The 24933-nt window shown below is 42.1% G+C and overlaps 1 protein-coding gene across 1 annotated transcript in view; it reads right to left on the bottom strand.

Moving 5' to 3' along the window:
- RIMKLA (ribosomal modification protein rimK like family member A) overlaps positions 1-24933 on the bottom strand; it is a 58521-nt gene that overhangs the window by 18275 nt on the left and 15313 nt on the right. Inside the window, exons 2-3 of the mRNA XM_069068158.1 lie at positions 13991-14221; positions 669-755 (exon numbers count right to left, since the gene is read on the bottom strand). Of these exons, the coding sequence (XP_068924259.1) occupies positions 669-755; positions 13991-14221 (318 nt within the window). The remainder of the gene's footprint in view (positions 1-668; positions 756-13990; positions 14222-24933) is intronic.

The following is a 24933-nucleotide window of genomic DNA, read 5'->3' as shown; positions in this document are numbered from 1 at the left end:
GGCACAGTGGACAGTGCTGAGCCTGGAGTCAGGAAGACTCATTTTTGTGAGTTCAAATCTGGCCTCAGTCACTTAGTAGCTGTGTGATTCTGGGCAAGTAACTTAACCACATTTGCCTCAGTTTCCTCATCTGTAAAATGAGCTAGAGAAGGAAATGGCAAACCACTCCAGTATCTTTGCAAAGAAAACCCCAAACGGGATCAGACATGACTGAAACGACTACATCTATTGTATGATTAACTAAGATCATAGATGTCAAACGTGACCTCAGAGACTATCTAGTTCAATTTCTTTCTTTTACAGATGGGGAAACTGAGGCCTGGAGAAGTTAAGTAATTTATCCAAGATTGTACTTCATTATGCATTTGACCTTGAACTGCCTGAGTTTTGGCCCCCTGTTGTGTCAAGAATGCCAAAACTGGCTTCTCAGCCAGCCTTTAAACTCTTCTACAGTGGGAACCATATCCTCCATCTTTTCTATTCCCCACAAGACCACACAGATATTTATTAAGTGTTCCTTACATACTGCAAAACAAAAAATCAGTCAATGAACATGTATTAAGTACTTAAAATGGGCTGGGTAGGAGCATTGAAGGCCTCTCCCCCTAATTCCCAAGCATGCTGGTGAATTTCCTGGGGGTGCCATCCATTAAGGAGCATTCACTAACCTCGATGTCCTCGAGTACTTTTCACCACCACAGGGTACCCCAGGGGCTCAGCTTCATCAATCATCTTGGCAAAGTCTTCATGACCACCTGCCAAGAAAGGAGGAAAAAGGAGCCTGAGAGTTAGGAAGGGAAAAGGCAGAACCCTTTCAGAGATAGGCCTTGTCCAGGACAGCAATGCTCCTCATGTTGGAGTCTACACCATCAGTTTCCATAAGCTGGTGAATAAGAGTTCTAGGTCACCTTTGAATGGCTTCCAGGATGGTGTTTCTTCAGCAGCTACCACCACAGAGTAGCTGACTTAGGCAGGCTGGACTTGCCGGGCAAAGTCTTGGCTCTTCTGCATTCAAGGCCCAATACCAAACAGTTCCCACTTACCCATAGACCGTCATCCTCCATTCCTCAGTGCAGCCCTTCCATTGCATCCAAACCAGTCATTCTGCCATTTCCCCAATCCTATTCTGCCCTCCTGCCATGCCCCTAACCTCATACCTTATTTTTTTCCCACCTTTGTACATGAGGTTTCCATGGCCTTCTGTTTAGGCCCAGTGAGAAGGCAGATGGTCTGAGCACTCCGGGAAACATGGAGGAGACACTGCTGATAATTAAGAATTGTTTCCCACTTGATGGAGATTTGCCTTTGTATCCCTAACTTGCTCTTGCCTCAGAGTCTGAATCCCCCTTGCCCGTCTGCATGAACTCTGATCTCCTGGTTCTAATCCTGGTTTGGTAGCTCCCTTGTGAACACCTTGGTCCCTAACTGCAAATTCCCTTTGCTGTAGCTACTTTACTGCAGACCACAATCTCTGAACTTGTGACCCTAGGCTGATGTCAGTCAGTCAATAAACATGTATTAAGCACCATGGCTAGAAGAAACTATAGCATGCACAGCAGCACAACTCGGTAAACCAACTTGATAGACAGGCCAGACTAGGCTGAGGGTAACTGACAGAACTCAAACCCATAAGTAATTAAGGGGTGTCTACCCGAGCATGTGCAGACTTCCCCCAGTGGAATGGGTGGATGAGATCAATTTGTTCCAATGGCCATGAAGAAAGCTGAAGCAGGTGCTGTGCAGTGCTTAGAGCTTGGGCAGGCACCAAAGTCTTCAAGGTCATCCTGATCTATCACCAGTCAACCTGGTTTCTGCCTTGCCACTGAATTTCACTGACTCTGAAAGAGAGAGTGAGGCTGACAACTCTGTGCACCCCTGCCTCAAGCCAAGCCACTCACAAGCCAAGCAGTCCCTTGTGCTGTCACCAGACCTCTTTGAAACAAAAGACAAACAACATTAAGCACCTGCCTCCTAATACAAAATACTAAAAAAGAACAGTCCCTGTCCTCAAGGAACTTCCAATCCAATTGGGAAAGACAACATACAACAGGCATGTCTTGACCCTGACCCTAGAATACTAACTTGGTTTGAAGGCAGTACCCTGACTCCAGTGACTTGGTGCAAAGGGCTCACGCTCCCACTTCCAGAGGGACAGTGGGAGAGAATGTAAAGGGCCCTGGACTAGGAGCTGGGGAAGCCAAGTCCCAGCTCTGTCACTCTGTGACCAGAGGCAAACCACTTCATTTCTCTTGTAATGACCTTTAAGGTCTTTCACAGCAACAAAATTCCATGATTCTACTTGGCAAGTGTATGAAGCCACAGTCTCATTGGCATGGCTGAATCAGGAAGAAATGCTGTGGATGCTCATGACCAGAGCAGGGCAAGAGTAAAAGAATGCATTCAGTTACCAAAGCTCCGGAGACACAGGCTGAACTAACTGGCTGCCAAGCAGTTACTGCAGAATAGAGAAAGAGTGGCTGGCATCGAACCAAAGGACTTGGCTCCAGTTTGATCTTTACCACTTACTACCTGGGGCCTTTAAGCTTTGGCTCTAAATCCATGATCCTATGTATCTTACCTCCTGATTAGACATTGACCTTTTGGCCCAAATCTCTATTCCTGTACCTGACTCCTTCCTCCCCAATACCCCCTCCCCCCACAACATTTTGGCACTTTGAAAAACCCTTGGTACCAACCTGGCCTTTCCAAGGTTTACCAACCTTGCTTTACACTTGTTTGACTCTTGGTTTGGACCTCTATTCTATCACTAAGAGCAGATTGCCCCATGCCTCCCCTCCCACTATCAGTTGCCTCATCAGTGACATATGTTGGCCTCTCCTTAAACAAAATACAACTTTAAAAAAAAAAACAAAGAAGCAAGGAAATGAACAAAAATTAGATAAGACAAAATAAATGGAGCTTCAAAGTCTCTTTCAATCTAGTGAGAAATGAGAAATGCAGCTAAGAGAAGACAATACAGGCAGGATGTGGGCAGGGCCCAGAAGATTCCTCTGGGAGGCATCCATCCACCATAGCAGCAGCGCCACCCCCACCCATAATTCTGCTGGGGCGGCTGATGCCAGGCTATTTGAGGAAGGTGAAATTAGGAAGGAAGCCGGGAGAATAGGATTCTTTTTTAAAAATGTTTTTAGCTAGTTAGAAAAGTGTTTTATTGATGTTTTTGGCTTTTTACAACACTGTCATGTCCCACCCCCACTAACTACACTTCTCCCCACCCACCCCAACCCAAGCAGTCTTCTTTTATAACAAAGAAAAACAGTTAAGGAGAATAAATTCAGAGCATCTGACATCATTATGCCACAATCCCCACCCAGACGGAGATAGAATCTAGCAGGCCTTGAGCTGGAAGGATCTCAGAGGCAGTCCAGTCTGACCCTCTCACTCATGAGAGAACTGCATTTTGTGATCAGTTCTCTGCAACCAAGATTAAACTTTGTCTATAATCTGAATGTCAATGGCCTTTCATGTTGTTCTCATTTATATTGTTGTAGTTATGGTATCATGGGGCAGTTAGGTGGCACAGTGGGTTGGGCACTGGGTTTGGAATAAGATAGATTTATCTTCCTGAGTTCAAACCTGCCCTCTGACACTTAACTTCCTAGCTGTGTGACCCTGGGCAAGTCACTTAACCATGTTGGCCTCAATTTTCTCATCTTTAAAAAGAGCCAGAGAAAGAAATGGCAAATCACTCCAGTATCTTTGCCAAGAAAATACCAAATGGGGTCACAGAAAATCAGACACGACTGAAAAGTGACTGAACAACAAGTTATTGTATAGGTGCTTCTCCTGACTTTGCCTTTTTTCATTCTGCATCAATGCTCCCTGTGTTTTTCTGAATTCCATGAGAAATGTTATTTCTCATGGCACAGCATCTGATTCCATTTGGATATCACAGTTTATTCAGCCATCCTAATGGAGAGGTACCCACTTTGCTTCCCAGCTTTTTCCTATTGCTATGAATATTCTGGCATAGAAGGTACCGTTCTTGCTGTCATTTACTTCCTTGGGGCACTCATACAATATCAACCACTAAGTCTAAGGGCATTGAGTTAAGTGACTTTTCTTAGTCACTTAATTCCAAATTGTTTTCCATAAGGGATGGACCTAATGGCAGCTCCATCAATTGTATATAATTGTGCCTGGCTTTGACAGCCTCTCCAACATTGGCTACTTCTAACTTTTATCATATTTATCAATGGTATGATATGAGATGAAAGTTATTTTAATTCTATTCTGTGTTTTTCACTGTAAGTACCCCTGCCTGGAATGCTTTTCCTTTTTACATGTCAGTCAAGTCAATAAATATTTATTAAACACCTACTATGTGCCAAGTATACTGCGATGAGTTGGGGATACAAATATGAAAAAAAAGACTGTCCCTACCCTCAAGGAGCTTACAATCTAATGGGGGAAGACAACACACAAAAAGAGAAGTGGGTGGAATTATAGGTTGGAGGGAGTAGGGAAAGGCATGAAGGAAAAGTCTACAGAAGTATGACTAAGTGGAAAGAGTAAAGAAGGTTCCTCCTTCCTTGGCTTTAATTCTCAGCTCTGTAACGGGAATCTGAAGATCTTCCCTGGCCCTTGGTCCCTTGATGCGCTTAAGTGAATCTGAGAACCTTCCCTGATTTGAGAATATGCTCTGCCCCCTAATGGGCTGAAAGTGGTCACATGGAGGCTGTGGTGGGAGGCTTGTTTTTCAGGAATGCCCACACCTTGTTGCTTTGTGATTGGGCAGTGGGTCAAGAGGGTTGTGACATTCTCTGACCCAGGAGAAGGCCATACATACCCTGATGTGAGGTTTTGCTGTGGGGCTCACTTTGGGAAGAGTTGTATGATTTGGCCAGATGAGACTCTGGGCAGTAATTGAGCCCCCCGGCTTTGAAAACCCAGATGTTGGTGCTTCCCTAACTAGGTATGGATGTAATGGTTAGACAGCTGGAAGCCCTGTTAGATAGCTGGAAGCCCTGTCTGCTGAATTGTGTTATTTTCTGTTGTAACTTCTGTTTGTACTCTCTGAAGTTCAGGGTGCTGACTTTTTCCCCCAAGGTAAATGATATATGTTTGATTGATTAAAGTAAGATTGTTAACTAATTTTGAATTGCTTTCCTTTAGAAAAGCAGATCTAAGAACCTGTGCTAGCAGCCATACTGGGTATGCTAGGGTGCTTGCTGCTACAAGCTCAAATCCTACTATCTGCAGAAGGCCTCTCTCAGTGTCCCCCTCTTCCCATCCTCCCCATGCTACTGCCTTCCCTATAAGATGACTTCCCACTTAACCATTTAAACTGTGATTAGTGTTTTATAATAGAGTCTGAGCTAGGTAATGCCAAACTGCTTTCATTCCCATGTTTTTAAATTGTTTCCTTTTAAATTCTCAACTTTCTGCCCCTCTAAATGAATTCTGTTATTCTTTCACCAACTTCTGAAGTGGTGGATCTTCTTGAAAGAACCAACCATAATATTCTACATGTTACGACCAGTTTTCTTGTGGCCACATATGACCATTGTGTAGGTAACTTGGGCACTCTCCCTCTGGAAAGAGCAGGGGAGTTGTGCTGGCTATGTCCCTGAGGTGGCTGTGTATGGATGTCTGAGCCAATGGTGCCTGCTGCCAGGGGGAGGGTCTGTAATGAAAAGACATGTCCAGGATCAAGGCATCTCTAACAATACTCTCTGAGCCACACTCTTGCCCTAGGGACCTACCAATACCACCAGTGGCTAGACCTGTCCATCAGTGCTCTACCATCCTTGACAGTCAGACATCAATTAATTCCATCCTTCAATCAATAAATCTGACTGCACACTTAGTGCCTGATAATTCACTTTGCCTTTACGAGGATGACCCAGGAGACATAGGAGGGAGAACAGAGAGAGAAGGTGAGTTTAGAATTTTTCAGGGTTCTCAAAAGACCTTTTCTAACCAAGGTTGTGGCTTACATCTAGGGGAGTGGGCACGGGGCAAACAGGACATGGGTAGATCTCTTAATTACTAATTATGCCAACCTCGTGAACTACAAGATCAAAAACTGAAGGAAAGAGGAGTATTCTAGCAGCCAGTAAAAGTTGAAGCCCAGCCAACAGGCCCTGGCAGACAAGCTACATGGGTAGAAAGCAGCAGGAGGAGCTAGAAGGTATGACAAATAAGATCTCAATTCTAGTATGTATGAAAGAAGTGGCTCTAGGACCCCATGGAGAGCGGGTCCTGTTCCAGTTTCCACCATGTGCTGTAGGAAGACCTAAAAACAAAGTTTCTAAGGGGAGAGCAAGGGAACCTTAACTAAGATTTGGAATCTAAGGCTCTGGAGGTTGGAAGGAGGAAGGATTGACATAGTAAAAGAAAAAGGGAAGAAAACCCTCTGAGCAGCTGGAGCTGGATAGACACTATCATGTTCTTCCCACAAAGAACAGGTCTAGGCCATCTGAAGAGAGGGACCTCACTTTCCCTGTCTGCTAGTATTAAGATTCTCTTATATGTGGTAGGAGAGAAGGGAGGGATCAAAAAAGAGCAGCTGTTTTTCTGGTGGCAAGGAATTGGAAATTGAAAGAATGCTCATCAACTGAGGAATGGCTGAACAAAGATATGATTGTGATGGAATACTATTGTGCTATAAGAAATGACAACCATGATGCTTTCAGAGAAACCCGGAAAGACTTACATAAACCGATGCAGAGTGAAATGAACAGAACCAGTAGAACATTGTACACAGTAACAGCAATATTGTACAATGATCAACTATGAAAGACTTAGCTATTCTCAGCAATACAATTATCTAAGACAATTTTGAAGAACTCAGGATGAAAAATACTCCAGAGAAAGAATGGATGGAGCCTGAAAGCAGATCGAAGCATATTTTTTTTCTTGGGATTTTTTTTGGTCTGTGTTTTCTTTTACAATATGACTAACATGGAAATGTTTTTCATGACTGAACATACATAACCTATATCAAATTACTTGCCTTCTCAATGAAGGGGGAGAGGAAAGACGGAGAGAATTTGGAACTCAACATTTTTTAAAACTAAAGTTAAAAATTTTTACATGTAATTGGAATGTGTGTGTATGTGTGTGTAGTCAGCAAACACAATAATATTTTAGAAAAAAAGAAAGAGGAGAAAAAAAAGTAGGATAAGGAGGAAGAAGAGGAGGAGGAGTTGGTCAAGGTGGCCACATCCTGAATGGAACAACAGTAAGATTACAACTGTAAGTCTTCTAGGAGTTCAAATTCAGGATTTGGCAGAAAGTTGCCTGAGGCCTGTCAAACCAAACAATAACTATCCATTCCAGCAACTATTTAAGAGCAAATAATTCAGCTGAAAAAGTCTCTAAGTGTTGTGGAGAGATACAGTTTGGGTACTTAAATTCAAATTCTGCCCCTCCCATTGTTGAAGGAAGGAACTGGGTTAGTCACCCAGCTCTGTTTTCAGAATATATAGTTCCTCTCCAGCACCCAGAATAGCGCATGATGCCCTTTAACTCACAGATAGCACTACCCCAATAGTGCTATTCCACACCCCAGAGATCAAGGGAAAATGAAAAGGTTCTATTTATGCAAAATTTTTTGACAGTTCTTTTTTATGGCAGAGAAATGAAAACTAAGAGGGGGTGCCCATCCATTGGGGAATGGTTGAACAAATTATGATACATAAATATCATGAAATACTATTATAGAGCAAGAAACTATGAGGCTCTTTCAAAGAAACATCAGAAGACATGTATGAACTGTTGCAGAATGAAGTGAGTAAAACTAGAAGAGTAATTTATACTATAACATCAACAATGTAAAAACAAACAATTTTGAGACCTGATTCACATCAATACAATGATCAACCATGATTCCAGAGGATGGAAGATGAGGAATGTTCACCACTTCCTGACCTAGAGGTGACAGACTAATATGTAGAATGAGAGAGGCCAATTATTGAGCATGGCCAATATGGGAATTTATTTTGTTTGACTAGGGCAGTTAGGTGGCACAGTGGATAGAGTTTCAGGTCTAGAGTCAGGAAGACTCATTTTCCTGTGACACTTCTTCAGTCACTTACTAGCTGTGTGACCCTGGGCAAGTAATTTAACCCTGTTTGCCTTAGTTTCCTCATCTGGAGAAGGAAATAGAAAATCACTCCACTATCTTTGCCAAGAAATCCCCCAGCAGAGGTCACAGAGAGTTGGAAATGACTGAACAATTCCATTGATTAACTTGACTATGTTACAAGGGTTTTGTATTTCCTTTTTTTCCAGTTGACAAAAGGGAAAAAAATTAAATGCTTAATGATTGAAAAAATGTTTTTAAAGTGGCAGCATTTAAGGAAAAAAAAAGACTTCAGGGTCCAGGTGATGCTTCCATCTGTGCTGACGAATGGAAGTGGAGATTTTAGAAGAGAAAGTGGGCTATGAACAGATGGATGAAAAGTTGGTGCTGAGAAGACGGGAGTTGGCTTTCTGTACCATGGCTTAAGATACAGGAATGAAAGGGCTCTTGGCCAGAGATTCAAAACATCGAAAAGGACCAGGAAGAATGCAGTTGCCTGGAGACTGGCTGATCTGGTAGAAAGTTTTAAAACTGAAAACAGAGAGAGAGGGAGAAAAGTACTGAGACAGCTATTAAACTAGATATAATAGTGAGTAACACGGATAGGGTAAAGAATCTCAATGCTTCTAGGGATCTCAAAGCCCATCTAACCCAACCCATACCTCAGCAATAGGAATCCCTTCTACATCCCTGACAAGGGGTCATCCATTCCTCACCTAAAGATCTCCAGTGACAAGGCATTTTGTCACTGGATACTGAGATAATATTTATAAAGCACTTATCACAGTGTCAGGCATATAGTAATATATGTAACTTAATAAATGCTTATCCCTTTCCTTTCCACTTCTCTATCTCCAGAGGCAACCTATTTCTCTTATGATAGCTCTGTCAGTAAATTTCACCTTAGGTTGACCTGAAATCTATCTCATTAATTTACATTGCTGATCTTAGTTCTGTTCTTTGAAATAAAGCAAAGCAAGTCTAAACCCTCTTCCATAAGCCAACCCTTCAAAAATCTAAAAACAACAGTCATCTTCTCCCCACCTCTCAAGCTTGTCTTCTTATGGATGAACATTCTTAGTTCTTTCAATTCATTATATGGCATGATTTCAAGTCACCTCATCTCTAGCTTGTAAAGTCCTTCCTAAACTGTAGTGACCAGAAGCGAGTAGTCCACAGGTAATATGACCAGGACAGAGCACAAAAGCACCATCATCTCCCTCACACCTCCTTGTTCTGGGCTCCATACTTTCTCTTACTGTGACTTAAGACTGTGTTAGCTTGTTAGGTTGCCCCTTCACAGGGATGACTCATACTGAGTTCACAGGCCACTCAATACTCCCAGGGTCCTTCTCATATGAACCACTGTTTTACCATGTCTACCATGCCTACAGTTGGGAAGTGATTTTTTTTAATCTATGCACAAGACTTTATATTTATTTCTAATTAAATTGCATCTCATTAGATTCAGTCCATTTCTCTAGCCTTTCAAGATCTCTTTGAATAAAGAATCAATCATCCAATGTATTAGCTATCTTTCTTAAAGGTATTTGGCTACTGGTTTATGTGGATTAATTTCTACTATTGAATCCAATACCTGAACCAGTGCCCAGTCTTGTGAACACTGCTGTCATTCAGTTCATGTCTCTTCATCTTGTGAATAAGACTATCATCAGGTTTTGGTCAAATGCTTTGTGAAATCCAGATATCCTATGTCTATGTCCAGGCTGGTAACCCCACAAAAAAAAGGATGACATTAGTCTGGTGTGATTTATTATTAGTGATGATAATAGTAATAATAAGCTTTTATATAGCACTTTAAGGTTTGCAAAATACTTTACAACTATTTTATCCTAATGACCCCAGGATTGAGAGATGGGGAGGAATGAGGTGCTATTATTATCTCCATTTTACAGAAGAGGAAACTGAATGCTGTGACAAGATTGGCCCCAAAGAAAAGATCTAGGAAGACACCTTCCTTCCTTCTTTCCAGAGCTGGGGACTATAGGAATGGAATACTGACTATGTTGGAGTAGCTGGTTGATGCAGTGGTTAGTTTTGCCACACTGGATTTTTCCCCCTCTTTTTTATTCTGTGTTAAAAAGGATGGTTCATTGTTTTAAAAAGGTTGGGGAAAAGAGAAGCATGCATTGGAAATGTAAATAATATAAAAAAAGAGATGTCAATAAAAATTAAACAAAAAAACACTTCTTTAAAAAATGAGTTGCGGGGTGGCCAGGTAGCACAGCAAGTAAGAGCACCGGCTCCAGTGTTGAGAAGACCTGGAAATCGAATCCCGGGCTCAGACACTTAGCACCCACCCAGAAACACCTGGCCGTGTAACCTTGAGCAAGTTACTTAACCTCAATTGCTTAAAAATATAAAAAAAAAAATGAGTTGCTAAAGGTGCTGAAGAAGGAGAAGTACAGCTCAGACCAGGTCAGTGTACCCCAGTCCAAGTCCCAAGAGTAAATCAGGATGTCATCCCAACAGATGGAGTTCATGAAGCACTGAAAAGGGAGTGGGGCATTGCATAACCCAGGAAACATGACTACTGATTCATACTGACCAAGGTGCCTAGAAGGCATGATTTGCCCTCTTGTATATGGAGGAGCCTCTAAATTCTGCCAGATGTCCAACATGTCAAAAAAAAAAAAAAACAATAAAACAAGACCGGACCAAATCCTGCCTGATTCAACTGATTCAGCCAGTCTGGCTAGAACTTATGCCAGGAGATAAAATTAATGAATGATCACAACCCTGAATGCCTGGGAAACATGAACATCTTGCTTTTCACTTTAAAAAGAGAAGAAAACTTGGGGCAGCTAGGTAGCACAGTGAATAGAGCACTGGCCCTGGAGTTAGGAGGACCTGAGTTCAAATCTGACCTCAGACACTTAACACAAAAACTAGCCATGTGACCTTGGGCAAGTCACTTAACCCCAAGTGCCCTACCTTCCCCTCTCCAAAAAAAAAAAAAGAACAAACGAACAAGCAACCAGGCCTGGGGTCCCCTTGGATGAGGCAGAACAATACCACAGGATCCCAAAGATATAATGGTTCTTGGCCACTAGCCAGACCAACAACCCATTCCCACAATAGTCACTATAACCTACCCAACAATCAGCACCTAGCCTTGGCTTGATGACCTCCTGGAGGAGGACTGTATGGCCTTCTGAGGAGGCCCTTCTACTTTGAGATTGTTGGGAAGCTTGTCCTGCCATCAAGCCTAAATGTGCCCCTTCCTTCCAGTTCTGCAATCTGGGACCAAACAGGGGAAGTTGAATCTTCCTTCTGCATTGCCAGCCCTTCAGATACATGAAGCTGGCTCTCTTATTCTCTCCTCTTTTCCCCCCTGTAACTTTTCTTCTATGTGCTAAACATCTCCAGTTCCTTTAACTGACTAACCCCCTGTAGATATTTTACACAGGAATTCCTGGAATGAGGGAGTCTCAGGTTTAACTCTCCTATGTAACTGACTGGCCAGGTGGAAACACCAGGAACTAGGTTAAGGGAAGTGATATGGTCTATCCAGGGGCAACATGAATACTTCCCTAACACTAAGGACACTATAAAATTGTTGATATACTGAGAAGGGAGGTTAATCTCAGATCTGATAGAGGATAATGAATGAATGGAAATCTGGCAATTCTGATAGCAATAAAGGAAATGAAATATTCATTTCCAGAGTGTGAAGGAATATCTAAGACAGTGTGACAGCTAGCCAATCAAACCACAGTATGACTAAAAATAGGGGATCATGGGTGTCATCTTGAATTCTATAATCTATAATGTTCTTCCCAGTCAGATCATCATGTATCCATCATCATGAAATCTGGGGGTCCTGACCTCAGGCACCATTTACAAGAATCCTACAGTATCACCAATGATACCCGGGGTTGACAAGGTACCTGCTTATGTCGGAAGAGATTGGAGTCTAAGATGTTTGTAAAAGCAAATCATGTGAGAAAAGTTATTCAACAGCTCATAGTCTTTGACCCAGCAGTCTGACCTCCTTTACTGGTCGCTTGCCCTAAGGAAGTCAACAACAAAGAGAAAGGTCTCACATATAACAAAATATACATACAATATTTTTTTGTATTGCAGTGGAAATGAGTTAGGTGCCCACTGACTGGGAGAATAACTGAACAAAGTACATTGTCAGATATGATAGGATATTGTGGCCCTGTAAGAAATGGCCAAAATGAGGAATTCAGAGAAAGTGATGTGTAGACTGATATAGAGCAGAGCAAGAAGAAGCAGGGGAACCCTATATGCAATGACTACAATAATGTAAACAAAAACCATGCAAAAAGACAATGAATAAATGCAATGATCAGGGTCTAGCAGACCAGATAACAAATGTGACAGAAGCTTGGTTGCTATATTGGTTGTTTTTAATGGTTTTTCTTTGCTAAGAGGGAAGACGTGTGTGTGTGTGTGTGTGTGTGTGTGTGTGTGTGTGTGTGGCGGGGGTGCTCATGTGCATATGCATGCATTTTAGGTACTGGATAAAGGGAATACAGGGGAATGATTATGATGTAAAAAAGCTTAAAAACATGAATTGTTAAAATTTGTAAGTTTCCAGAAGCACCTGAATTCATAATTCTCAGTAGTCGGGATTGCTAGCTTGGAAGACTGAAGAGGTTAGTCAGTACTTGGGCCATGGTTCCTAAGATCCTTAAGGAACAGGGCTGGGCTAGCAAGGAGTTCAAGCAGTGCTGTGGGAACTCCAAAATGTCAGGACTTGGACCAAATATGGCTCTGAATTAGGATAGATAAGGTTTCAGTCACTTCTACTGAAACTAGTTTGTCTCTAAGGGATTAGGTGGCCCCTTTGACAACAGAGTCTGACTCAGGACTCAAACATCAGGTTCCCCAGCTGAGGAGAGATCCTTGCCTACTGGGGAAGGGGCCTGGCTGTTTGCATGGAGGGAATATGACAAAAGGGAGGAGGAGTCTGCTGATATATATCAAGGTGGCCCAGGTACAGAATGTCAATACAGGGTCATTGGGCAGAAAAGGATTATCTGTTTGACAAGCAGAGCTCATTTACCAAGGAACAATTACTTCAAAGAAGGGTTTGGGATAAATCTGGTCCAGGTACAAAATCACAGGTTAACAAGAAGATATGTATTTGCATGTATGTATATATAAATGTGCATGTATGTAAATATCTATAGATAACAGATAGAAATATAGATGTAGATAGGACAGGATCAAAACAGAGGTTTTACTAAGATTAGCAGCTGGGGGTACTTATCCCCACTTATCTCTTAGCTGCCTTACTGGCCAGAACAGACCTTAGAAGCTATCAGGAACAGTCTTACTACCTCAGTGAGTTAAGGTAGACTTGATATTATAGGCATGGGGAGGAGGAAGGCAGAAAACTAAATAACCAAGCCAATCAGAATTGTATGTGAGATAGGAGCAAACAGGGTCTAAATAAGAGCCTGAAGTTAAATAAAGCACATGAGTTTGAGTGCATCTGCTTTGGGACAGCTGTTCAGCAATGTTTGGGACAGAGGAAAATGCCAAATGGTGATATTCTGAAGAGGTAAGACGTGATTACATTCAGTTTCTGTTAAAAACAAAACTGTAGTACAAACTGAATACAAAAAATGTTACAAGCAGTCTAAGCAGAAAAATGATCAGCCAGGTGAACCTGATCGTGAAAGGCTTGATGGAGATGAGTTCTGGGTGCGGTTTTGGAGGAGAGACGGATAGAGACTGAAAGGAAGGAAAAGGATAGCACATTCCAAATGAAGGGAATGGCTCATGCTAAGACAAGGGAGTAAGAAAAAGTGGGATGACTTTGACTGATACAGAAGATCCTGCTTGCAAAACAACAAGAGATATGAAGATGTTTGGGTAGGAAAAGATAGAAAGAAACCAAGAATCCCAGTGGTTAAAGTCTGGCCCCATTTCAGGTCAACTCACCATAGGAAAATGTGTCTGGCATGGGGACCCCGTGTCCAGCCAGCTCTTGGAATGTCCAAAATTTGTTGATGCAGTTCAAAATGCTCTGGGGGCGGTTGACCAAGCGGCAGCCTAGCTTCTCCAAGTGTCTCAAGACAGTGATGTCACTGTCTGACTGCACTGAAGGTGTGGGCACCCGCACGAGCACCACATCTGGGAATGTTGTCAGAGCCTTCTGGTTCACCTGCAGGCCTGCAAGAAAAGAACAAAAGTGAGTGTGGTAGAGGAGGTGGGGGTACAGCCAGAGACCACCTCTCTGTGGCTTTAAGGGTCCAGCAGCAAGGGCCTCCCCCTCAGAGTCCTAAGTGAAAGTTATCTGGAGGATGGACTTTGAAGTGGTCATTCTATTATCAGAACACAACACAACACAACACAGCACGGCCCAACTCAACACTCCCAACAAATGCAGACAGCATGATTATGGTAAAAACATTGGGCATCACCCAGAAGCAAGGGCAATAAACAGTGAGTCCTACAACTAGAAGGAATGTTGGGAGATTATCTCGTCCAGACCCTGCTTCCCACAGAAGCCAAGCCTCATACCTCTGTCATGTAACAGGTATCTGGGAGAGCGAAGGCTTAAAGAAAAGGGAATCATCTATTTCACTTATGGAATTCAGATCTAATAGTCCTTCAATGACTTAACTTAAAAAAACCCTCCATTAGCTGTGAGCTCCTTGAAAGCAGAAGGCTTTGGTTTTTGCCTTTCTTAGAATCCCCAATACTTAGCAAAGTGCCTGGAACACAGCAGATGTTTAATAAAAGCTTGGCTACCATGAGTCAATCCAGCAAGAGTTTATTTGAGTACCTACTATGTACCCCAGACCCTTTGTGGATGAAGGGAGTGAATGGAGATGCACCATTTTTCTAAATGTCCCCTCAGGGCTCTTTCCCACACCAGCACAAACAGCCCCCAGTTTCAAGGCAATTCACATTCCTTAACTTTAACCAGGTGCTGGCTGCAGAACCAAGTAAGTGGTATGAGACATCTGATGATAAGGAGGCAGAAAGCAGATCACACATTCTCCAGGAAGGGAAATATCAGAAACGAGGCAGGAAGGAAAAACAACACCCTTTTACCATTGACTCACAACACGCCTCTCCCATTTTAACAGCTATTTTACTAATAAAAAGGGAAGGAGATGAAAGAAATTATTCTGAGAAATTACTAATAATAATAGCTACCATTTATAATAAAGTATAAAATATTTTTCTATAATATAATTATAAATATATGTGAAAATATTTTTATATATTTATATACATCAATACAATATATACAATTTCTATCCATTAAAATAGCATTTTAAGGCTTGCAAAGTGCTTTAAGAAGATGATCTAATTTTATCAATGCCCAATGCCTATGCTGATGGGGGAAAACCTTACAGACCAGGGCATAATTGCAATTTGTTTTGCAGTTTGCAAAGTGCTTTTTATATATTGATAATGCTACGCTATGAAGCTGATTCTTTAGGTATTACCATCTCCATTTTACAGATGTGAAACTGGGGCTCAGAGAGAGGCTAAGTGACTCCATAGTTGGAATGCTAGTCATGATGGCAGGATTTGAACCCAGGTCACCCTGACTCCAAATCCAACACTCTAGCATACCAACCAGGCCTCAAGGCCACATATGGCCCACTAGGTCCTCAAGTGCAGCCCTTTGACTGAATCCAAACTACATGTGGCCTCAAGACCGCAGGTTCCCCACCCCAGGCTAGGTGATTCCCCCAGATCTCTTTCCCCCAGTCTCCTGAGGAGTCTGAAGAATACCCTGCATTCTTTTTTTTTAACCTTTCATAAAGCAGCCTGATTCATGCTCTAACCATGCCTGGAACAGCTGCTGGTGACAAGCTCAGGGAGGCCATGGAAAGGTGATGAGTAGAAAGTAATGAGAAGTGGGGGCAGGAAACAGGACAAACATATATATTATGTGTCCTCAGTCTAGAAAAAGCACAAGGGCCAGACCAACACCACCCACAGAGACAATGTTGGGTGCTGAATAAGGCAGAAGACTTATGGAAATCCTACCATCAGATGAGAAGAATGACTATGCAACAGAAAAATAATCCAGAGGAATGAGAAGCAGTAGAAGCCTCCGGCTTTTGGAACCCCACACAAAACCATGGACAGATAAACTGGTAAAGGGGAAAAAATGAATTACTCAGAAAAATATCAACAATGAACAAGTGGATGGAAACAGCTCAGCCTCAACATGTGGGCTCACAAACACCTAGGAAATCTTACCAGAGCTTCATCTCTCTCCTCCAAAGGTAAAGCTTTGGGCTTGGCTCATTCCAACTGGAGCCTTTAATAAATGAAGACTGGAACCGGTTAAGGCGCAGCCCAACAGGCTCGGGAAAAGCAGTTATCTACACTCTATTTCTCTGGGCTCCAGGCTGTCTGTCCATCCCTGCACTGGGAGATACATGATTGGTTGAAAGAGGAAGTCACTGACCCAATCGCATTTCTGCCCCTCTTCTAGTTCTGCCCCATGACAGGGCTGGTATACTGCTCCCTAGCTGTTCTGGCTAAGGTCTGCTCCAGCTTTGCCTCCGGGCCTGGTGCCCTCACCCCCACTCCCTGCCACAATTCTGGGAGCAGGAGAGCAGCTGCCAAAGCCAATGGCTTCTGCAGGAGTCGCAGTTTCCCCTACAGCTTCTGGGAAAGTAGTCAAGCTGCCAGGGAGGGGGAAGAAGGTGGATAAGGGGAGCTGACCAAGGAAAGGGTTTGAGAATGCCACTGGGAAACAAGATGAGAGACTGCATAAAAGGGTATCCCCCTAGGCTAGAGAGAAGAAGGGGATATGGGAGGCAGGAAGTGAGAAGAGAGACAAAGAACAAAGCTAACTCTGCTGCCAGAAACTCCTGGCTACTCAGCTGCAGGACTGACTCAAGGCCAAATTATAAAGGAAGGAGGCTCGATTTAGAGCTGGAAATTATTTCATCTGACACCCTCATTTTACAGAGAAGGAAACTGAGGCACAGAAAGGTTATATGACTTGCCCCAGGCCACTCACAGCTATGGTGGCAGAGCCAGGTTTCAAAATGGGTCCTCTGAACTCCAAATCCAGAGCTCTCTGCTTGCCACCCTTCTGAAAACTCCCTTTTTGTTCTGAGACTCCCCTTTCTGTGCCCCTCCCCTCACTGACATAGAGTATCTGGAGCCTCTTCTTGCTCTCTCTCCTCCCTCTACTCTGTCAAAGCTTGCTCTTAGGAAAGGATCTGACCAGCTGAGTCATGATGAGGTATACCTGACCAATAAAGCTTAATGTATTACTTCTTCCAAGATTGGTTTTAAGAGCAAATGAGAAAACTTAGCCCAAAGGAATGAACCCCTAATTATGGAACATCAGCCATGAATGAGCAGGTGGGGGAAGGGACAGCTTTGGGTAAAGGGACCTTCTCCAGGCCTTAAAATTACCTCCCTCCTGCTCTGCCCTCGATCTGGTCCAATGCAAGTGCTAGAAAGGCCAGAAATACAGAAGGAAGGGTGTGTGTGTGTGTGTGTGCGTGTGTGTGTGTGTGTGTGTGTGTGTGTGTGTGTCTGTGCACGGGTGTGTGTGTCTGGGGGGGGGTGGGAAGGAAAAGTAGGGTGTGCCTTTCTCAAATAGCAAGTTTTTTCATATGATTAAGTATGTAACCCAGTGTCTGAGAAATAAATATGACAAAGAAATATGTATTCTACTTCCTTCAGGGGGAACTGAAAATAGTTTTTGTGCATTCCCACTGAAGAACAGAACTAGCTGGGGGCTTTTGACCTACATCTGTGAATGGCTTTTGCCTATATCTGCCTCCCTATTGCTGATCACTTTGGAACAATATTTCCCTTGGCCTTGGGATTTACCATGTTTGGCCTTAACCCAAGCCCTAAAAGTCAAGCATTTGGGGGAAGCCAAACCAAGTTCTGCTTCATTTTTGTCCATTATGTATGAGGGGGGAAATGACATGTGTAACCCCACTTGATTATCAATGTGCCCCCAAACCCCAGAGATGTGTCCAGTTCTAAATTCTGCATGAGGCTGATCATCTGTTGGGAGCAGGTACCTTCAAGTCTGAAAAAAATAACACAGTTATAGGCATAACTGAAAATCCACTCTGCCACAGAAACCATTCAAAGAAACATTTATTACATTCCTCTGATACCATGTGCTAGGCACATGAACATCAATATTGAATGTCGATAGGTATAATCTTTGCCCTCAAGGTGCCTACTCATCAAAGGGTGCATTGGTTACACTTATAAGGGGTTACCAAAGAATGTGGACTCACAATCACTCTCCCCTATAGGGATTAAACCTATTGCTAAGAAAACTGAGATCAGGTACCCTCTCTCACTTCCTTTAGAACCTTCCCCTAGCAATCATCCTCTCCTTTTTTAAACTACCAATCTCTCTCCCCACTGGCTTCTTCTCTTCTGTCCAAAATGATACTTAGGCCATTTCATCCTTTAACAACAACATAAAAGGCAATAACTTACTCCTGACCTTAATCTACATAGCTATCATTCTGGCATACCTTTATGCCAAGTATTGAAAGAATTATCTAAACCCACTGCTCATCATCGTTTCCCTTCCCATCCCTCTGTTGAAGGTATCACCATCCTTCTATGTGCCCAAGCTCACTTTCTCAGGCCTTCTTTGACGCCTCTATCTTACTCCCCCCACATATCAAATAAGTTGCCAAATCTTGTCATTTCTCTCTCTACAATGTCTCTTGCCTAGGTTCCCTTTTCTCCACTCACATAACTACCAGCATACTAGTTCTGGCCCTCATTACCTCCCTCTTGGACTGCTGAAGAGCCCTCTGGTTGTTCTCCCTCCCTTAAGTCTCTTCTCTCTCCAATTCATCTTTCACCAAGCCATCAAAGTGATTTTCCTCAAGCGTAGATCTGACCATGTCACCCACACTCCTTCCACCCCCCCCCCCCAGTCCCACAATTTGTTTTAATTCCGAAGCTCCCTATTACCTCCTGGATCACACAGTAAATCCTTTGTCACTTAAAGCTCTTCACAGCACCAGACCCCTTCTTATCTTTCTAATGTAATATTTCACTCCCATCCATGCATTCTGCAGTGGAACCACATTAGCCCCCTGGCTGCTCCTTGTGCACAATAATTCATCTCTTGTCTCTGGGGCTTTGCTCTGGATATTCTCAAGGCCTGAAACGTTCTCCTTCTCCACCTCTGACCCTTAGAACATTCTTTTAAGACTCAGTTCAAGTGTAGGAGCTCTTCTGCACACCTTTTCTGGTTCCCCAAGGTACTAGAGCCATCCCCTCTAAGGTTACCATTCCTCTACTCTATCTTGTATGTTCTGATTTAAACATGTTGCTTCTTATATTAAAAGGTAAATTCCTTGAGGGTAGGGAGTGGGGCTTTCTGTTTTGTTTTGTTCTTTGTATCCTGCAGCATCAATGTTTAGCACAGTAACTGACATATAATAATTGCTTAAATGTGGATTGATTGACTGCCGTCTCTTCTTCCTTCCTTCTCTCCCACTCACTCCTCAGATCCTCACAATCTGACTTGCATTTCCACCAATCTTCTAAAGCTTCTCTTTCCAAACATCAATAAAATGAAGCTTCTTTGGAGATGACCAGATTCGGGGGCAATTCCTCAGTCTTCAGATGTGTACAAAGCGGGCACAAGGCCACATTACAAAGGATGACACTGACTGTTCCCATAGCTCACTTCGGGTATTATAAGACACTTACTTATTTTGAGTCTTAAAGGAAACCAGGGATTCCAAGAGGCAGCAGTGAGGGGGGAGAGTGTACCAAGCACAGGAGACAGCCAACGCAAAGGCAAAGAGATGGGAGATGGAACAACACATGCAAGAGGGAGTAAATGGGCCAGTGCGGCTGGACCACAGAGCATGTGACTGACTCTCCACCTCTGGTGGCTGTGATTCAGCATTCCTCTGGTTCATTCTACTTCTCTGGCTCCTTCTCATCTTCCTACACCCTAATAGTTGGCATTCTCCAAGGCTTTGTTCTTGGCTCCCTTTTGCTATCCTCTCTTCCTCTTTGGTGAGCTCATCCATCCCTACAGCTTCGACTAGCATCACCTCTACACCAGTGACCTCCAAATCTACAGCTTTCATTCTGCCTTGGTCTGAATATCTAAAGTATGGAGTGCCTCTACACTCTGATATAATCTCAACACCACAGATTCAACATGAGGGTCAGCAAGGCACAACAGAAGATGTTGAACTTGGAGTCAGGAGAACCTGTTTTAATTCTTGTTTTTACACATTTACTGACTGTGTGACCATGGGCAGGTCACAAAACACCTCAGAGTCTCAATTTTCTCACCTGCAAAATGGGCATAACAATCTTTGCTCTGTCTACCTATAGGATTTATTGTGAGGAATGGACTCTATAAACTTTAAAGGGCTATATAAATGTGAGTTATATCTCATATCAAAATTATCAGCTTTCTATTCCTTCTCCACCTAACTTTCTAATTTCTGTTAATCCTCTCTGTCACTAATGCTTAAAAACTTAGTTATCTTTGATTTTCTCCATTGTCCCTACCCCATCTAGTTACTGATTGATTGATAAAACCTATAGTTTCTATCTTTACAAAATTTATCAAAATTTTGTTCAAATCTATTGTCCAGTTCCACATCAAACCCTTCAGCACTTAACACAGTGCTTGGCAAACAGTAGGAGTTTAGTAAGTGCTTGTTAATTGATCAATTATCTTTCATCATCATACTAACTTTTAGCTAATATTTAGATTTTTGTTGTTTGTCCTTCATTCTTGAAGAGGACCATGACATCAGGGAGGTGATGCCATGACTTGCAAGAGAATTGAATTTAAGTGAGGAAGAGTTGCGCAAGGTCACCAGCCTCACTTTCTCCTCCAAAGTCATCTGGGTCCAGTGACCAGATATAGATCAGGATGACTGGAGATGGCCCCCACCATTTAGAAAATGCCAAGTTTTATGAAGTGTTTTATATATGTATGTATTTATATCCACACATATATATATTTTTTTTTTCATGTATAAAAATACATGAGACAATAGTGGATCAAAGGGTTTAAGTTTTACCCAAGGTCCCACAGAGAGTATAGTCAAGACAAGTACTTGATGCTCTTTCCATGTACCAAATCCAATCTAGTTGACAGTACTTAAGGTAGGTGCCCTTATAGGGGTCAAAGGACTAAAACTCAAAATAGTCAAGTCAATTGTCAGATAGGGAATGAGCATTTTTTTTAAAGGAAAAGAGATCAATTGCCTTCTCAGTGGGTTAGGGAAAGGACTGGATAGAAGGAGAGAATTCAGAACTCAAAATTTAAAAAAAAACTAAATAAAATTTATTTTATTTAAATAAAAATATGAAAACAAATAAACAAATAAAAGAAAATTTAAAAAACAAAACTAAGACTTTTCATATCTATTTTAAAAGAATGATAAGTTCTCTTTTCTTCACATGGTGAAATAATACTAGCTAATAATCACTAACTTTTTAATTGTACTTTACAAATATTATCTAATTTTATTCTCACAACAACCCTGGGAGCACTAGCTATTATCATCCCCATTTTGTAGATGAGGAAACTGAGACTTGCAGAGGTTAAATGTCTTGCTCAGAGTCACACAGTTACTAAGTGTCTGAGGCTGAATTTGAACACAGGTCTTCTCACTACAGGTCCAGTGCTCTGTCCATGGAGCCACACAGTTACAGGCATCACCCTACTTCTTTTTGGAACTCTAAGTTGGAATATATTAGTGAGTAAAAGACAGCCAAAAATAGATGGCTTTTCCCACAGAATCAGTTTAGAAAAATTGTATACATATTAAACCAAGCCACAAAATAAATAAACTTCATCATGTGCAATAGCAAAGAAATGTGCTATTTTATTGTAAGATGTAATGGAAATAACCTAGAAACATGTACCTGATCATTTTTAAAAGAAAAAAAAGGAAATCTATTGTTAAAAATTGTTACCAGTAGGGTGAAGGAACCCAGCTGGAGCTATGGGCCGGAAATGACCTTGGAGAGTTCACCTTCACCTCCTTTAGGGGAGAGGAGGTATTTAACCTACTTCATGTTGCATCCAGTGACAGAGTACACCTGTCAAAGCAGCCAGCCTTTGGTGAGGTTCCCATGGTAGTGTGCCAGTGAACATTCAGGTTACAGGTCTGGGAAGCTTACTGGCGCCAAGCTGGGGTTTATTTGGCCCGGTATTTCTTCCTGTTTCCCTCTGCTTTAGTTTTGTGTGGTCCTTGTTCCTGAACCTCTGGGGAAGACAGGAGCTCATGTGATATGTCCATTTTTCCTCAGGGTCCGCATGAGGCCCACTGTTGGGACCTGTGCTGTACCACAGCCAGCACACTGAGCATATCAAAGAGGAGATCTGAGCTGAGATGACCTGAGAGTCGCCTATCTGATCCACTGTAGCTGAGCTCACTTGCCCATCACTTAGAAAGATCACCCAGTGGTCAGGCATCTTATGATTCTAAGAACTGAGAACTCTCAATTATCCACTCCAATGGAGATATATAAGGAAGAGATCATCCAAAATGGCAGATGGTGGGGAAAATGTATTTATAGTTGACTTTAGGCTCAGTTCCTGAGCTTACATTTGAATGTTTGCAGTGCTTCTGGTAACATGACTTGGCAAAGGAAGAGCTGGCAAGGTTTCTCATCCTGCCCCCTCTTCGACACCTCCCTATACATTTTACTCCAGCATTACCTCTCAGACTGATGGAAAATACCAACCTAAGCAGAAGCTTGAGCCTCCCCAAGGGAGGTAACTCTTATGGACTATAAGGGTGGATTGCTTTCCAGTAAGAACAAGTGGAAATAGGGTGGTTGTAGACAAATAACACAAGGAAACAATGTGGTTGCCTGAAAAAAAGTATTTAAGAGGAAAGATGTACCCCACCCACCCACCCAAGATGCAGCAGCAGGGAATCAAAGAGGAAGAGTTGAATGTAATATAAATCTCCTTGAACTTACTTAAAACCAACACAATTGTTAGAAGGCTTACTATTCAATTAAAAATGGTCTGGAGATAGAAGTATTGCACAAACCTGTAGAATATTAAAAAAAAAAGAATCAGACACAGGAATCATTATTGTTTCAAAAATGCAAACTTTCTAAAAGAATTAGATGTTTATAGAAAGATTCACATTATTTCGGAGGTAGAAGGGAACACTGAGGCCATTGGGTCCAGCCCATACCTGGCAGGTGGCTGTCCAACCTCCACTTGAAGGTGTCTAGTGATAGGGATCTACCTGCCTCCAGAGGCAGCTCATTTCCCTTTTGGACAGCTCTGTTCATTAGCGAGTTATTCCTTCTACAGGGGCAAAATTGATTCCTCTGCAATTATCACTCACTGCTCCTAGTTTGACTCTCTGAGCCAAGCAGAACTCTAAATGCTCTTCTATACATCAGCCTTTCCAATACCTGAAGACATCTATCATAAGTTCTTTCAGTCTCCTCGTTTCCAGGATAAACCTCTCAAGCCATTCTCAGATGCTGTGGGTTTGGAGTCCTTCTTGTTCCCATTATCCTCCTCAGGACACATTCCAGCTTGCCAATGACTTTTCCTAAAATGTGGCACCCTGAGCAATACCCCAGATGTGATCTAACCAAGGTGGAATACCAACAAGGCTGCCAGCTGTCTCATTCCTGATTCATTCTGTATGGCTAAATTAATCAGACTAAGACCCCATAAGCTTTTTCTCATAGGCTTCTGTATCAACACTGTCAATTCATATTTAACTTCCATTCTACTAAGATCCAGATGTCTTTTACATACAAACTGTTATGTGGCAAATACCTTCTTAATCCTGGACTTTGCCTGCTGATGTCTTTAAAACCAAGTAAAGGATTTTATATTTATACCTAATTAAATGGTCGTTCAATTAGATTCAGTCCATTGTTCAAGATTGCCAATAAAATCTCCTTGAATCCGAGATCTATCAGCCAATATTCAAGCTATATCTCCTGAGATTTTTTTTGTAATTTACAAATTCCAACTCTATATGCAACTTTCTTTTATAAAGTCTGTTGTTCAGTTGTTTCAGTGATGTCCGATTCTTCATAATCCCATTTTGGGGTTTTCTTGGCAGAGATACTGGAGTAGTTTGCCATTTCCTTCTCCAGCCTATTTTACAGATGAGAAAACCGAGGCAAACAGGGTAAATGACTTGCCCAGGTCACACAGCCAGTAAGTGTCTGAGGCTAGATTCAAACTCATAAAGATGAGTCTTCCTGATTCTAAGCCAAGTACTCCAAATTCTTTCTCTTCAAGTCTGTTTACACACCCCTACCCCCACCTCGATGCATGAATTTGTCCAAATAAAGCAGAAAAAACCCCCAGAAAAACAGTAAAGGATATTACAGAATTACATTTTTATAGAGTGCAATCTCCAGTATTATCATACTACAGAGGGATCATGTAATAGTGGCTGAGATAGATACTCTACATTTTTATAAAAAGGAAATCGATAACAAAGTCAGTGGTATAATGCACTTAACAACTCATGTCTCACTGTATTATAAGAAAGATATGTCATCAAAGACATTCTGCTTACGTCCATCAGTGGACAAAAGGCTGACTGGCTTTAGCGTCAGGAAGATAGAGGTTTGAGTCCTATCTGTGATACACTGCAGCTGTAGGATGATGTTCAAATCACTTACTACCCTGCACTCCAACCAACTAAGACTACAGATTAAAAGAAGCTGTTCAACTGCATGTGGGGACGGCTGGCAAAGAGGTGGAAGGGGAGATGTTTCCTCACGGGGAGTTTGGTACACTGAAGAAAGTGATGCAGATTTAGACTCCTCCCCTCCCCTAAATGTGCCTATACCCTTATTTTAAAAAAAAAAAAAAAATATATATATATATATATATATATATATATATATATATATATATATAT

This window comes from Petaurus breviceps, unplaced genomic scaffold, assembly GCF_028583685.1.
Source record: "Petaurus breviceps papuanus isolate PSGF00001 unplaced genomic scaffold, PetGlider_PUasm1.0 90760, whole genome shotgun sequence".
Lineage (NCBI taxonomy): Eukaryota > Metazoa > Chordata > Mammalia > Diprotodontia > Petauridae > Petaurus > Petaurus breviceps.
This window is presented reverse-complemented; position numbering and strand designations above follow the sequence as displayed.